The following is a 17214-nucleotide window of genomic DNA, read 5'->3' as shown; positions in this document are numbered from 1 at the left end:
ACTGCCTGGATAACTTATTTACTTTTGTTTTGGCCAAGTCATTCAGAGGAATTGCAGGTATTCTTCAAATCAAAGTGGCACCGTGATTGCATTCACATAATTCTAAATTATTCTCTCCATTTTGGAGAGAGGCAGAGAGGAAGAGTCTTCATGGGGAGGTACATCCAGCCACATTTTCCCATGTTTTCATACACAGGCTAGAATCCACCCTATTACCCATTAGGCAGAAGTAAGATATACACTTTTTTTCTTCATTTATTCTATTAGTACTCAAGGGATCTCAGTTTCACAACTTCGAAAATCTCTCCAAAAACAACAAAGTCTTACAAATGAAGACGTTACAGGTGTAACTCACAGGACTCTGGGAATGTAAGAGTCTGTAGTGTTCATTTAATAAAGTCTGAAGAGAACTCTACAAGCCACAGACATTTGAAGAGAGCCAACTTGATCAGAGCAATCTCATCCTACCTGCCTCTTTGGAAATCTGCGTGAAGGACTCCACACCTTTCTCTCCATAACTTCCTTCAGATGCGAGAGTAGACACATAATTCCAGCCTAGGGCCTTTACAATGTCTACCATGGCCTGGGCTTGGAAGGAATCGGGTGGCACCACGCGAGAGAAGAAGTCGTAGCGCCGGTCATCACTTAGCTCAGGTGCCGTTGATGCATAACTAATCTGGGGGATCTGTAAAGACAAGAAAGCACCACATGAGAGTACGCCATCAGGATATAAGAGACTCACTTATATTTTGACAATTTACTTAAAATACAGGGCTGCAAAGGGGATATATGTATTGCCAAACACCACCATGTAATTTTAGACCACCTAAATGCAATCATCTACTTCTTAGCAGCACGAAAGTATTGATATTGACTTTAGCGTCTTGCCTTTTTATTTCCTTCTCTTAGGAATAAGGGAAGGAGGTTAGCATGGGAATTCCAAGGTCCGGGTCATGGTTGTTGAGAAGAAAAAGATTTATGACCATTGTACCAAACATGGTGAATCATGCTTTACTACTTATACACCAATGGAAATAAAAATACAACAACCTGGCTGGAGTGTATATAAAGATTGGTATAGTTGACACAGCTTGTGAATACTGGGTGGATATCATTAGTCATCTAACATTGATTGATTGCGGTGGTCTCCAAGGAAATATCTAAGTAAGTCACAAGCATTATCTAATTTATTCTTCACAAGAACATTTTAAAGTAGCTCAGTAATACCCTTGGCCCCAGGCAAGGGAAATTCCCCACCCCCGAGGCATTTACTCTAGTGGTCTTTGCACATTGACAGGCTTTCCTCAAAATTTTCCGAATTTTCTATTGGATTCTGGGAGAGAGCTGGCAGTACTGTCTGAGTAGAGTCCACAAGGGCCTCTGATTTCTATCTTTTTCCTTCAGAGGACTCTCTGACCTCTACCCCACATGGCATTCACCAAATGTCCTGAAGAGCTCTAGAACTTTTGCCTATAAGGATCATCTTAGGACTCCACAGACCCCTTGAAAAAAATCAAATTATCTCCCTCAGCTGCTGTAGTATTTATTTCTTAGGATCATTGGAAATTGGGCTATGTGAATAGTCCTAACACATCTACTTTGCTAAATTAAATTATATATATGAAAAGAGCTGCAAAAACATGTCTACCTGGGGTCTCAGGTAGCCTAAGGCCAGCCCAAAGTAATCACAGATGAGAAATCTGGCTAAGATCCTAACTTCAGAACTCTTATGCTAGTTACCTCTTCAAAGCATGGTAACATTTGTCCCCTTCTTTGTCTTAATTCTATCAAGCAATAGATAATGAGTGGCACAATTAATTTTCACGTAAGAATGATCAACTCTGACGACATTCTGCTTACAAACTCTCCCAGGACTTATCCCTGCATTATCACAAAAGGTTTCTCGGGTGTCCAAAGGCCAGTTGATCCTTTCTCAGACCAAGCCCAAAAGTCCAGTGTAGCTCAAATATGGTAAAGCCACGCTCAAGTTGATTCATCGAGCCCTGAAAATTCTACTATTAACCTATTTATTTCCTTCCTTTGTAGTTTGCCTAAAGTGTACCCATTTGCCATCATTTAAGGCTAGTTATCGCCTCCGTAAAGATCGTTTCTCCACCAACATTTCTAGGTCAGCATTAGAGTTAAGTCCTGTGGCCCTGAAATCAGACGACCCGCCATTTTCCATGCAGCCTTTTCATGATGCAGTTCTGCTCTATGACCATTGGAGGGCAGGCTTTCTGCCCTGACTTAATTCAAAGCCAGTGAGAGAAAGCCTGCATGTCTCCTGATGGGTCTTTTTACCTGACCAACTTCTCAATTACAGTGAGGTTTAGTGCAAAGTAAAATAGGATTTGGTATTGACAAGACATAGGATCAGAGTTTGGCATTTCTGTTTGCTAGTGTTTAATTTGATGAAGCTATTTCACTTGAATGAGTTGGTGACATCACTAATAACAAGTTGTTCTGAGAAACAGGGAAAATGAATGTGCATTGCTTTGCATGATGCCTGCAACAGAGTGGGTGCTTAATATATGGGGTTATAATCATCCAAAATAAAGAATGGTATATTTTTCCTTACTAAAGTTATCGATTCCCCAATTTGACTTCCAAGTTCTCTGCTGTACGTCATCACGAACATTCTTCACATTGCCCATGGCAATAAAATATTTTTACATATTCCTATCATTACTGATTTCAAAATAATATGTACTGTTTATCCAACTCTTTATTTTGTACCAGTCATGTTCTAAAAGTTTTATATGCATTGCTTTATCTAATCGTCAGCAAATTCTGTGACCCGTACTATACAATATTACATGAGACTATATTATAGTATTATAACTTGTTTTACAAGGGAGAAAATTGAGGCTTGGAAGAATATTACCTTGCCTCAGGTCACAAAGCTATAAAACACTCACAACTATGATGCTTTGATGAATTATTACTAAAATATTTTTTAAATAAGCATTAAATAGGAAGGCCAGTAGATTAATGGAATCCAGGCTGACTTCTGTTCACATCACTGACTACATAGCCACTAAAAGTTATTTTACTGGTCACTCTTAGACTGCTGTTCAAACTCCTTATATAAGTGCCTCAGCAAAGCTTACACAAATATCTTAATAGAATGAGTTACCTATGTGTCGATTGTAGTTTGGAGGTTATAAGTTTTAGGTAACAAAAATATCAACTGAATAAAGGCTTTGGACAGAAATAGAGAAGAGGGAGGAAAAGAGGGAGAAAGAGAGAGACTTTCCCTCACAAGAAATAAAAAGGAAAGAAGCCAGGCATGTCAATACATTTCCATCAATTTCAACTTGTGGGAATGTAAAAGCTTCATGCTGTTGCACAGATGTCTTTCCTGCCAAAATCCCTCTGTACCTTTGAAAGGGTGCTAATAAAGATACATCCAGCCCTCTACTTGAATTTTCATTTATGTAGCTGCTGTAAAACCTCAGAATTGTGAGGTGCCCCAATGCAATGCATTTTCTACACTGTGCCCCAAATTTTACTAACGAAAATCCTGAGGAAACAGATTTCTTTCCTCATTACTGTGCACCTTTGAAAATGGTCAGTATCTGTGGTCTATCCCTTCCAGTGTAAATAAGGAATATCTCCTGGCTTAAGACCCATATTTTTCTTTAGGATCATGCATATACCCTCTATCCAATGGTACTTATTTTGACACTATGAATATAATGATGCAAGCATAAGGAATGAAATACAAAATGGATTTTATTCTGAGATAAAAATGTAGCTTTATAAGGATATCCCTTGTAGCAATAGAGATGAAGGACTGGAAGAATTTATGTAACCTATGAAATATGATGTTGCCTATTTTCCTAGCTATTATGCTTCATGTTTAGTTACTTGCTTTCAAGTTAACGTTAAAGCCTACATAGTAATTATGTTGAGTGCTACTACTGGTACCTACAACTGATCAAATGATAATTAGGCATCTTTAGCAATTAATTTCTATTTTCACCCAAATATCTAGATATACTTTCTCTTGCTGCTGTTGGACCTTTTCTCTCTTGCCAGTGTTCTTTGGAAATGGAGACTTGATCTTTTGACAAAGACAATTTAGTGCGATAACATTCCAGCTATATAAAACGAGATATTCCATCTCTTCTTAGGCCTTTTTTCTTGAACTTAGAAAACTAAAATACTTTTAATTTTTATCACAGGACCACACTGTCATCTTATTATTATTTTCTCTTCATAAAAATTTGCCTGTTGCACAGGAATGGTTTTGTTATGAGTATCAAATAGGATTTTAAAACACCTATATTCTATTTAAAATAAGTGTATGCTTTTTAATGAAAATTAACAACATATATTAGAGAAATAAACACAAGAAAGCAGGTTAATTTTAATGCCTTGATCCCTGTCAACATTTTGCTGTATCTCTTTACTGTTTTGTGTGTATATTTCGTTATGCACACATACTGATATAGTTAGGCTTTGTGTCCCCACCCAAATTTCATCAAGAATTATAATCTACATAATCCCCGTAATTTCCACATGTCCAGAGACTAGGTGGAGGTAATTGGATCATGAGAGCAGTTTCCCTCATGCTCTTCTCATGATAGTGATTGAGTTCTCACAAGATCTGATGGTTTTATAAGGGGCTCCTCCTCCTTTGCTTGGCACTTCTTCCTGCCGCCTTGTGAAGAAGGTGCCTTGCTTCGCATTCTCCTTCCACCATGATTGTAAGTTTCCTGAGACCTCCCCAACCATGCTGAACTGTGAGTCAATTAAACCTCTTTCCTTTATAAATTACCCAGTCTCAAGCAGTCTTTATAGCAGTGTGAAAAGAGACTACTACACATATATAATTATTGTTATGAGCTTATAAATATTATTTATTATTAAAATATGGACCTTAGTCTCCCCTTCCCTTCCTTCCATCCTCCCTTCTTTTTTTCTCTTTCTTTCTGGTTGCATAATATTCTGCTGTATGAATATTTGACCTAACCTAAACTTAACATTCATTGTTAAATAATTTAAACCTTTTCAAGTTTTCACTGTCATTATAAGTCAAAACAAAATCCTCAGAGCTAATGCAAGTCTTTATACATACTCATGAGTATTTCCTCACAATAATGTTTAAGTCACTCTACCTCAACATAACAGAAATATTTGAGGTTTGCATTTACATCTTTCTCTACATGGAAATTACTTTGGGCTGTTAAATACAGAGGAACAGTAATCTATACTTTTTTCCCTTCCAAATGGTTAACTACTTGATTTAGCACCATTTATGAATTAATCATTCTTTAATGACAGAAAAGCACACCTTTTGTTCTATATTAAATTCTTAAACATTCTTAGGTCTTCAGGGTGTATCTTCTACTATTTCATTTTTTTTTTCAAGTTTTGGGCTTGAAAATAGTGTTTTACTATTTTAGCTGTTATGAACTTAGAGTACTTTGAGGCTATCTTAGTTGCAACATACTCTTCATAGCTGTTCTTTTAAAAATGATCATGGATAATCACGTTTTTAATTTTCTTTATAAGCCTTAGGATAATTATTTTTAGGTTAACAATAAAATTCCATTAAGATTTTGATGAGAATTATACTATAGCTATAAATAAATTTGGGTAGAATTTAAATATTTACAACATTTTATCTCCCCCCAGGGGAAATTATCTATTTTTATCTATTTGGTTGTTCATTCTTGCTCTTCCTAAAATCTTAAAATTGTCTCCATTAAAACTTGCACATTCCTTAACTTTGTTTCTAAATAATTATTTTCATTGCATTATGTATGAGACAAAATATTCATTTTGTTATCTATTTATTGTTGCCATATAGGAATCTATTAATTTCTGTAGATTTTCTTTGTGTCTTCTACCCTTGTTATAATTCTTATTAGTTCTAATAGCTGTCAGTTTATTTTCTTGGGATTTCCATGTAGGCAAGTTATAATGATTCAGTTAGTTGTCTAATTACATCAGTTAGAGTTTCCAGAAAAACAAGAGTGATAATGGGAAAAATTCCTTTCCCTTTTGTTATTTCTGAACAGTGAGCAGTTAAAAACCAACTAGAATTATTCTGATGTCTTACCTTGAAAAAATATGTACAGTTAAATTAAGAAGTTTATATTTAAATTTTTTATTTTGTCAATATAAAGTCTTAGCTAGAATTTGTCGGACATTTCTTTAGATTTAGAAAGACACTTTTAGAATTGAAAGGGAACTCCTAGATCATATGGCCCAAAGTCTCCCTCTCTCTGTAAGTTTATGACTCGCTTCAAAAATACTGCGGAGACCCTCACACAATCTGTGCCACCATCTACCGCCACATTTCTTGAAAGCATTTTCTTTATATTTGCTATTGATACAGGATGCTCTTATTTTTACTTGGGACACAGAACTGTACTTCATCAGGATATCTAGGTAAAACTATTTATGAACAGTAACAAAATGATAACATTATACATTATCATTTAGTGTCTTCCCATGTGTGACACATCATGCTAAGAGCTGTAATACATTATTTTAATCCTCACAACAGCACATTTACACAATTTCTGTTTTTCTGATTTTACAAATAAAGAACCTATGACACAGAGAGATCAAGAACCACTCTGAAGGTTACATATAAGTAAGTGGCAGATCTGGAATTCATTTTAAGCACATCTCTAAATCCTTTACTCCTAAGCCCTGTGCTACAATTCCCCTTTAAGAGAACATCATTCCGGTTAGAATGGCTTACAATTCATTTTTTTCCCTTCCTTTATAACACGTTCTTCCTCTGGTATTGTGTGATACTAGTTAAGCCTTTCTCTCCCCTTACTTGGAATAGTCAACCACTTCATGTTCTTTCTGACATACTACCTACCTTTAGTCTTATAACTTCTCATTCTCTCTCATGAGAAAGATAATGAGACACCCAAAACCCTTTTTCACCTATTCATGAGGAACCTTCTCTCCACATCCTCACCAAGGCTTGTCATATTTTGTCTTTTTGATAATAGCCATCATAACAGATGTGGGGTGCTATCACGTTGTGGTCTTGATTTGCATTTCCTTGGTGTTATGCACCTTTCCATGTACCTGTTGGCCATTTGTAAATCTCCTTTGAGGGAATGTATATTCAGGTCCTTTCCCCATTTTTAAATTGAGTTATCTTTCTGCTTTTGATTTGAGTGAGTTCTTTATATATTTTGGATATTATCTCCTTATCAGATATTGGTTTCCAAATATTTTCTTTTATTTAGGAGGTGTCTCTTTACATCGATTGTTTTCTTTGCTATACAGAAACTTTTTAGCTTAATGTAGCTTCATTTTTCTTTTGCTTTTGTAGCCTGAGCTTTTGGTGTGATGTCCAAAAAAATCATTCCCAGGGCCAGTATCAAGGAGCTTTTTCTTTTCTAAATCTCTGCTGACTCATCACCTATGAAAGTATCTTTATAATCAGCTATATCGACACATCACTCTAAACTATACATTGATCTAGAATCCTTTTTGGAGAAGAAAATGTATTTATTTCCTTGAAGATACTTTATTATAAGGTATTCCATTCTTTCAGAGTAAAGATCTATGCATGAATTCATGCTCTCATATCTGCAATACATTTCCAAACATCCAAGGTGTCTCCTCTACAAAAATCAAATTTTCCCCTAGGCGTTTTTTAAATCAGTACTTTTGGAAATGCTACAGACCTTTTTTGCTTCTGTAACTAAATAACTTTAAGCAGTAATTAAAACTAAGTTTTTCATTTTTATATTGATGCTTCAGATTAACTTAAAATTCTGAATGCTGCACATTGCTGTGTTATGCTAGATGTTATGATCATTCTAATATCACTGTGGGACCAACTATTTCTAGCATGCTTGAGGTGTTCAGTACAGTAAAAAGAAAATATGACAAAATGCCCAAATATCTGTGGTATTCTTTATCTCTTCGCCAATTAAGAAAATCAAATACCTGTAGCCCTTAATCCTTTAAGAGGTTAAAAATAATATATATATTATTTATACATATATATACACATACATATGTATTTAGGTATATACACACACACCTAAAAAATATAGTAAAGGTGAAATTTTGGTCAAACTTAACAGTAGTAGTTGATTCTCTATAACGTGCCTACACTTGTCATTGCATGCCTTTAATAACTTTTTGGGTCTTAACAAGCAGGCAAGTCTAAATGTGTATGAACCACAGAACACATCTTAGGAATCTATTCTGCACATCCCATGATTTTTTTCACTGAATTTAATAAATGTCTCCATTGCTTTTATAAATGAAGGCTTTCCATATAGATATATGGTAACATATATTTACAGTTTACTACTAATGTAGTGTATATCTAAATTAATTTTCCTTTTGCTGATTTAAAGAAATTGTCAAAAAAAAAAACCCTAAATTTTATACCAGTATTTTTCAATCTTCGGTCATCTGCAAATGTGTCTCATGTTTTCTACCCACATGCTATACCACATTCATGAACATGACAATATATTCATACTACTGAATCCATTATTTACTTAACATTTTAACTTCTCACTCTTATTTGCTTAAATAAAGTACAAAGAACCTTCTTTTCATGTCTACCAGTATGCCTATAGAGGGATTATGTATTTAGTTTAATGTGAAAGAGGAATATGTAACTATTAGTATTATTCGTGGTATCTTTGATATACAAAAACATTTTCTTCTGATCTACTATATCTATATTTTATTTTACAGCTTCTTAGCTCTCAGTGATAAAACTGGTCTAATGTCATATTGATTGGACATATTGTCACCTACAGTTTATGATTACATATTTACATAACTGATTTTTACATTTAAACATTTTAATGCATCCAGGATCTATTTAATATATATTATCTATTATAGACTAGGACTTCAATTTTGTTTTTTGTTTTTGAGTGGATAGCCAAGTGAATAGCCAGTGTTTTAAGAACAAAAAATATTTACTTGCATGTCATTATCACTTTTATGCATTTTTATATAAATTTATATCTATACAAACAGAAATATTTAAAATTAAAGCACTACATAGATGTTATCTCATGCTCTTGGATGTCTTATGAAATTCACTATTAATGTATAAAATATTTACATTTCCATTTCTTTTTTAAATTTTTTGTTATTATACTTTAAGTTCTAGGGTACATGTGCATAACGTGCAGGTTTGTTACATATGTATACTTGTGCCATGTTGGTGTGCTGCACCCATCAACTCGTCAGCACCCATCAACTCGTCATTTACATCAGGTATAACTCCCAATATAATTCCTCCCCCATCCCCCCTCCCCGTGATAGGCCCCGGTGTGTGATGTTCCCCTTCCCGAGTCCAAGTGATCTCATTGTTCAGTTCCCACCTATGAGTGAGAACATGCGGTGTTTGGTTTTCTGTTCTTGTGATAGTTTGCTGAGAATGATGGTTTCCAGCTGCATCCATTTCCCTACAAAGGACACACACTCATCCCTTTTTATGGCTGCATAGTATTCCATGGTGTATATGTGCCACATTTTCTTAATCCAGTCTGTCACTGATGGACATTTGGGTTGATTCCAAGTCTTTGCTACTGTGAATAGTGCCGCAATAAACATATGTGTGCATGTGTCTTTATAGCAGCATGATTTATAATCCTTTGGGTATATCCCCAGTAATGGGATGGCTGGGTCATATGGTACTTCTAGTTCTAGATCCTTGAGGAATCGCCATACTGTTTTCCATAATGGTTGAACTAGTTTACAATCCCACCAACAGTGTAAAAGTGTTCCTATTTCTCCACATCCTCTCCAGCACCGGTTGTTTCCTGACTTTTTAATGATCGCCATTCTAACTGGTGTGAGATGGTATCTCATTGTGGTTTTGATTTGCATTTCTCTGATGGCCAGTGATGATGAGCATTTTTTCATGTGTCTGTTGGCTGTATGAATGTCTTCTTTTGAGAAATGTCTGTTCATATCCTTTGCCCACTTTTTGATGGGGTTGTTTTTTTCTTGTAAATTTGTTTAAGTTCTTTGTAGGTTCTGGATACTAGCCCTTTGTCTGATGAGTAGATTGCAAACATTTTCTCCCATTCTGTAGGTTGCCTGTTCACTCTGATGGTAGTTTCTTTTGCTGTGCAGAAGCTCTTTAGTTTAATTAGATCCCATTTGTCCATTTTGGCTTTTGTTGCCATTGCCTTTGGTGTTTTAGACATGAAGTCCTTGCCCATGCCTATGTCCTGAATGGTATTCCCTAGGTTTTCTTCTAGGGTTTTTACGGTATTAGGTCTAACATTTAAGTCTCTAATCCATCTTGAATTAATTGTCGTATAAGGAGTAAGGAAAGGATCCAGTTTCAGCTTTCTACTTAATGGCTAGCCAATTTTCCCAGCACGATTTATTAAATAGGGAATCCTTTCCCCATTTCTTGTTTTTCTCAGGTTTATCAAAGATCAGACGGCTGTAGATGTGTGGTATACCAGATCCAGCAGCACATCAAAAAGCGTATCCACCATGATCAAGTTGGCTTCATCCCTGGGATGCAAGGCTGGTTCAACATACGCAAATCAATAAACGTAATCCAGCATATAAACAGAACCAAAGACAAAAACCACATGATTATCTCAATAGATGTAGAAAAGGCTTTTGACAAAATTCAACAGCCCTTCATGCTAAAAACTCTCAATAAATTCGGTATTGATGGAACATATCTCAAAATCATAAGAGCTATTTATGACAAACCCACAGCCAATATCATACTGAATGGGCAAAAACTGGAAAAATTCCCTTTGGAAACTGGCACTAGACAGGGATGCCCTCTCTCACCACTCCTATTCAACATAGTGTTGGAAGTTCTGGCTAGGGCAATCAGTCAAGAGAAAGAAATCAAGGGTATTCAGTTAGGAAAAGAAGAAGTCAAATTGTCCCTGTTTGCAGATGACATGATTGTATATTTAGAAAACCCCATTGTCTCAGCCCAAAATCTCCTTAAGCTGATAAGAAACTTCAGCAAAGTCTCAGGATACAAAATTAATGTGCAAAAATCACAAGCATTCTTATACAGCAGTAACAGACAGCCAAATCATGAATGAACTTCCATTCACAATCGCTTCAAAGAGAATAAAATACCTAGGAATCCAACTTACAAGGTATGTAAAGGACCTCTTCAAGGAGAACTACAAACCAATGCTCAGTGAAATAAAAGAGGACATAAACAAATAGAAGAACATACCATGCTCATGGATAGGAAGAATCAATATCGTGAAAATGGCCATACTGCCCAAGGCAATTTATAGATTCATTGCCATCCCCATCAAGCTACCAGTGAGTTTCATCACAGAATTGGAAAAAACTGCTTTAAAGTTCATATGGAACCAAAAAAGAGCCCGCATTGCCAAGACAATCCTAAGTCAAAAGAACAAAGCTGGAGGCATCACGCTACCTGACTTCAAACTATACTACAAGGCTATAGTAACCAAAACAGCATGGTACTGGTACCAAAACAGAGATATAGAGCAATAGAACAGAACAGAGTCCTCAGAAATAATACATTTCCATTTCTTAAAAAAGCTCAGTCTTCTCTGATTTGTCTTCAAGTTACTATGCTATTTCTCAGTTTGAATGAACTGACAATAATTTGTCTTATTAGATAAAATGGCACGTATTTGTTTCTCCAGGAGACTATAGGGCATTCACACTCCCTCTTAATGATGTTCCAATGAAGAGTAGACATTATGTGGATTTTTCTGGTCCCGAATGGCCACCGTTCCAAATATTGGGCCACCAACACCTGCATGCCCATAATCCTCTATGCGTTTTCTGCCTTTCACAGTTATATGCAGGACTAATTTCACTTCTCTATGTGGGTCTCCAACTAGTTGTAAAGAACCTCTCTTCTCCAAGTTTTTTTCTCAACTCAAATCTCAATGTCTCCAATTATTTCTCTCAAGACACTAGTCAGGTGACACTGATGACAAGACAGAAAAGTCATTTCAAGTAATCAAGGTTTGAGAGCAATTCTCATGCCTCAAAATTATCATATAAATTTTATGTTGAAGTCAACTTTCCTGGCCATTGTTAAAAATAAACAAGCAAACAAGGAATAAAAACAGCAATAAAAATCATAGTCTTTCAAGTCATCAGATGTGATGTTTCCCAAATTCAGATTTTACTCTCAAGATAGAAAAAAAATAATGCCCAATTCTCTGTTTCTAATTTTACCTTTAAAATATTTATGTAAATTTAGGGTTCTAAGAATTCCTGTAAATCTAAGAGAAACAATGCTAGGGGAAAAAACAATTTCAAGAATAGTTGAAATGGACACATAAATAACTTATATCATATACACCCTATACATACTTTTGAGACACAAATATTCATGTCTCATCAATAAAATGTGTTGTGGTGGTTGAATTATTTTGGTAGACTGAAAGAATGATCAAAAGTTAAGATACATTCAATAAACAGCACACATTAATCTCTAAAAGGTACTTAAGGCTCTGCCCTAACCTCTACAATGCTTGCCCTAGAAAGTACAGTGAACTTATAGGAAGGTCAATTGATGGGTACTTCCAGAACACGGTAGTTTTCTTTCGTAACAAGTGCCACAGTTCTAATTAAACAATTATCTGAATCATTATCTGTTTCTTGTTCTCCCCATTCCTTATGATTATTTACCCTTATGGAAGACAAAGACCTTGCTCATCATTGTTTCACCACTGGATACCACTCTATTGGGAACAGAACAGGAACTCATCAGTATTCACTGAAGAAATGGGGATGCCAGGAAATGGATAAAATGGAATAAACTAAGTGAACAGATTTATTTGACCCGCTCCTCATCCACAAAGTTAGTGTGGCCAGAGAGATTCACAGTATTTGGGAGTTTTTCTTGTCTTGGGTAGGTCTGTGATGGGCTGCTTTAAGCACCAGGGTAAATACTTTTTCTCACCTTTTCTTTTCCTTGGCACATTTTTTTGGGGATTTCTTTCCTCAATACTGGAATGTAGGAGAAAGCAAGCTATCATTTGGATGGAAAATCAAAGGTAAAGGGACCAAGAAAGTCATTTAGGAAGCTGCTGTGTTTTTTTTTTCCTTAGGCCTTAGTTCCTGACAACCTAGGCAACATAAACTATGATGCCCCAGGATTCAAACTTTGCAAGACACAACTAGGATTTGTCATTTTAAAGAGGCAGATTCTGCCCTGCATTTTCCTTAGCTCCTCTCCCCTCAGGAACCAGTAAACTGCTACTAGGCAGAAGGATCTCCTAGGCTTGGAAACATACTCCCTTAGGCATCTTACTGTCAATATTTGTCACTGAAGACTCAAAGTACAGATGTCTTCTAGAAGACATTAATACAAATGTTTAAAAATCCAAATTTCTACCACTGCTCCATTGCAAGCTAACTTCTCATAAAAATAAATTTCTAAATATTTACATAAAGGAAATTATTTTATTTAGAACACAATGAAAGTTCGGAAATTGTTTTCATGCATGTTAATTTTTTTCCTTTTTGTATTATTCCTCTGTATATTATATTTTTTCTCTATATTACATTCTTTCTTAGTGTATTATTCTTTCTTATATTATATTCTTCCTCTCTTTATTGTATTCTGCTTTGCATTATAAGCGCAGTGCCTGTAGCAAGGACAGTCACCTAAGGAGTATCTTACTTTCTGGAAGGCAAATGTGGTTCATTTTTTCCTGGGGGATTTGCATATGTGGGCAGTACAAAACTGCAAATATAGAAAGGCAAAACAAAATTCCTTAATGTTAGTTCGAGAGGGTAGTTTCCACAAAACTTGTAAAAGGCGAATTTTTGAAAGTATCATGTGCAATTAAGATAATGCTTCAGTGTACCTGTTGAGATATTAATGAACTCCCAGTGGGGCATTATTAAGTTCACAGTTAGCAATAATTTCACTCTTAGTTCTTATTAAGCTTTATTGATATGGATCCCCAAAAGGGAAAATCATTGAAGAACCATTTCAGGCTCATTCTTTGAAACATCACTCCCTTCAATTTATACTTATCTCCTCTCTAGATATCATCTCTGTTCACATAGGATGGTTGGGCAGCAATTCTAATTTGGGGGTAATTTAATTTTTATTAATTTATTCCAAACTACTGAGGGATAACTAATAAGCTTGAATTAGCTTAAAATCTGGAGTTTTACACAACTTTAACTTACTCATGATGGAAATTATCATCAATTATTGCAACTTCTTTTTTCCTTCACTTTTCATCTAATTACATAACGCCAAACACCTTCAAACATTCTGTGAGTGGTTTGTAACCATTTTCTTGAAATCCAAAAAAGAATGCTTATTGCTTTACTAAATCTTTATATGTAGTAGGTATTGTTATATGTGGTATTTTATATATACAATATCAAATTTTTGCAACAACCTGTTATAGGTAGAAATATTATTTTCATATTCACTGTTTGTGCCTATCTAGCATACATGTACTTTTCTCTTGGTTACAGTTATTACGTTTGCCTGAGGAGAAATCTTTTCTCATCCCTGAATTCCTGTGGTTTAGGGAGACATGGTTGTACTTCAGAATCCAGATGTTGGTCCATGTGACACAAAGTTGACCAATCAGAACACAGGATTCCTTTAGCCTCAAGAGAAGTTATATGGCCTGATCCAGACCAATATGAACAAGTGAATTGCAATATCAAGGTGTGGTCAGAATTTCTAGATGAAAGAAACTTTTTTAAAAATAAAATGTCTGAGAGAAAACCATATAAGTCTACGGTTGATGATGATGATGATCATGATGATGATTTTGCCAAGTGACAGTGGGGAAACCTAGTTATCTTACACACCTCATAGTTTGAAAATATTAGGCTCAGGATTAGAGAGAGAATATCACTTAGAACTTGTCTCATCCTGTTTTTTTATGGAACATAGAAAATAAGGAAAAAGCTGCAACTTTTGTCTTATGGTTAATAGCTGCTAAAATAGCAATAACATGTGGATCTCATCAAGCTAGACAAACTCCCCAGGACTGTTTCTTTAACCAGAAAAATGAGGCTAATCTTATGATCCCAAGATACATCACAGGGTTAAGATGAAATACCTACAAAATGAACATTGCACATGCCATACTAATATACACGTTGCATATGCCATACTGATATACATTGCTATTTTGTCTGGTGCTATTTGCTTAAATAGAAATCCTAGTTATAAGTACGGGAGGGGTTGTGTGTGTGTGTGCGGTATGTAACGAGGCTTTCTGAGACCAACTGTAGATTAGAGAAATACTTTCTTCTGTATTCCCACAGCATTCAATGACACAGTACAATGGAGGCCTTTCCATCCCAAGATGGTATCCCAGAAACCATCAGCATACACTTACCTAAAGAAGCAGAGAAAAGCAAAGGAGAAATGTAAATTTTACGACCTCTCAGCCTCCTTCCTAAGCTTAATTGTCTATGACCTCTCACTGGTCAGTAACCTAGGATTAATCCCTATAGATAACCATATATTATGAAACAAAAACCAAACAGACTAAAGATTTCTATTAATATTTTTTATATTGATTAAATACGATCCTAGACTTCCAGGCCTCAAGGGCCAGCATCTCATACATAGAAGTTTGGCTTACCAAACACTAAAGGTTGAATTTTGAGGCATTTTGCTAGCAATATAAATGTCAAATCTCTGTAGAGCAGGATTTCTCAAACTCGGTGATGTTGACCTTTGGGCTAGGTAATGCTTTGTTGTGGGGGCTACAAGAGCCATCCAGGGCAATGTAGGCTCTGAAGCAGTACCCTGGCCTCTGTCTACTAGATGCCAGTAGCATATTCCCCAGTTGTCAAAACCAAATAGTTCTCCCAGCAAGGCAAAATATCACCTCATGTGCGCATGGTATTGGGGGTGGAGGAACATTGTCACAGTTGGGGACTACCAGACTGGAGGTCTGTCTGTGCAAAAGGGGAATCTCAACCATCACTCTGTAGTCACAAAATGAAAATAAAAGAAAAAGCTATTTTTAACATTTTGTATTCTCTCTATACTTTTCACATTTTACTTTCTACTTGCCAAACTTTCCCCATTATCAGAGCTCCCTGTGTTTCCTAGCCACCTTCAATCATCTGCTGTCTCAGTAGAATGCACAATGACAACACCGCTGCAGTGCTGAGTCCATTACATGGATACAGCCAGGAACTTCTTAAAGTGAAAAGGCACTTTTCCAGGAGAGAATGAAATTAAATCCACCTGATTTTCTGAGAACCTTCACCACTTGTATGTTTAGTTAAAAAAAAAAAAAAATTGATTATTCAGAAAGGTTGAAAATGGAGAGTTATGGTTTATTGAATATTCAAGTAAACTACATGGTATGCTGTATGGCAGTTCCAATTTTCAACAAGTTAGTGAACAATAAAGTGCACTTCACAGAAGTGCTACAGAACATGATGAAATCTTCACTTAATGATTCAGAAGCCACTTTCAGCATCAAGCGAGCCTTGGACACGTTCATTCTCATTGTAAAAGACCACAGATGTAGATGTTCCAGAAGGTGAAATTAAATCTGTGTTGATCCTTTGATTCCCTGAAAGAGGCTTACTTGACAAAACATTTTTATTTAGTTCTTTTATTCGTATAAAAAGGAGGTAAGCTATGCTTTTTTCAACCTTTGATATGCCTCATAGTCTAAGAAAATGAGCATTTAGCGTTTCTTACTATCAAAGATTTATATGATTTCTGCATGGTAAATAATTCCTTACCATTTAATTCAGATAATACAATACCCCATCAGTAGCATATGATAACCTTTTTTTTCTTTTTAAAATTTATATATTTGAGGCACTGCAGATACAGTAATTAATGAGTTAGGCCAGCTCTACACATGCTTGTGGGTACCCAGGAAATATTTAAATAATGAATCAATAACTTCATGAGTGTATTTATGTTTTGTTACTCACCAAGTAAGGAATACAATATTAGCGTGAACAAAGCTTATTTGGCGCATAATCCCTTTCCCCCAGAATATATATTTTAATTTCATATGGTTATTGTTTCTCAGTAAACACATTGTTGGAGGGGCACCAGTCTAAATAAAACACTAAAAGGTCATTGAAGAAAGAACAGCTCTTTAAAACTGGGAAGTTTAGGAAACTTGTGAGCAAGAGGTGTTGTTTAAGCTAATTAGGAGAGAGGAGGCTGATTTCCTTTAGCAAAAGAGCAAATGAAAGCCTTTCCCAATGAAGAGAGATGGTAAAAGCAAATTCATAAAGTAA

The 17214-nt window shown here is 35.5% G+C and overlaps 1 protein-coding gene across 7 annotated transcripts in view; it reads right to left on the bottom strand.

The window, feature by feature from the left end:
- GRM7 (glutamate metabotropic receptor 7) overlaps nt 1-17214 on the bottom strand; it is a 902635-nt gene that overhangs the window by 625271 nt on the left and 260150 nt on the right. For all 7 annotated transcript variants that reach the window (XR_012431374.1, XM_045384769.3, XM_045384772.3 and 4 more), the window contains exon 2: nt 469-685. Coding sequence is in view for 6 of the 7 variants with exons in the window: in XM_045384769.3 (XP_045240704.1) it covers nt 469-685 (217 nt within the window). In the remaining variant the exon portion in view is untranslated. The remainder of the gene's footprint in view (nt 1-468; nt 686-17214) is intronic.

Source organism: Macaca fascicularis, chromosome 2 (assembly GCF_037993035.2).
Source record: "Macaca fascicularis isolate 582-1 chromosome 2, T2T-MFA8v1.1".
Lineage (NCBI taxonomy): Eukaryota > Metazoa > Chordata > Mammalia > Primates > Cercopithecidae > Macaca > Macaca fascicularis.
The sequence above is the reverse complement of the archived record's forward strand: the minus strand, read 5'-3'. Positions and strand labels throughout refer to the sequence as shown.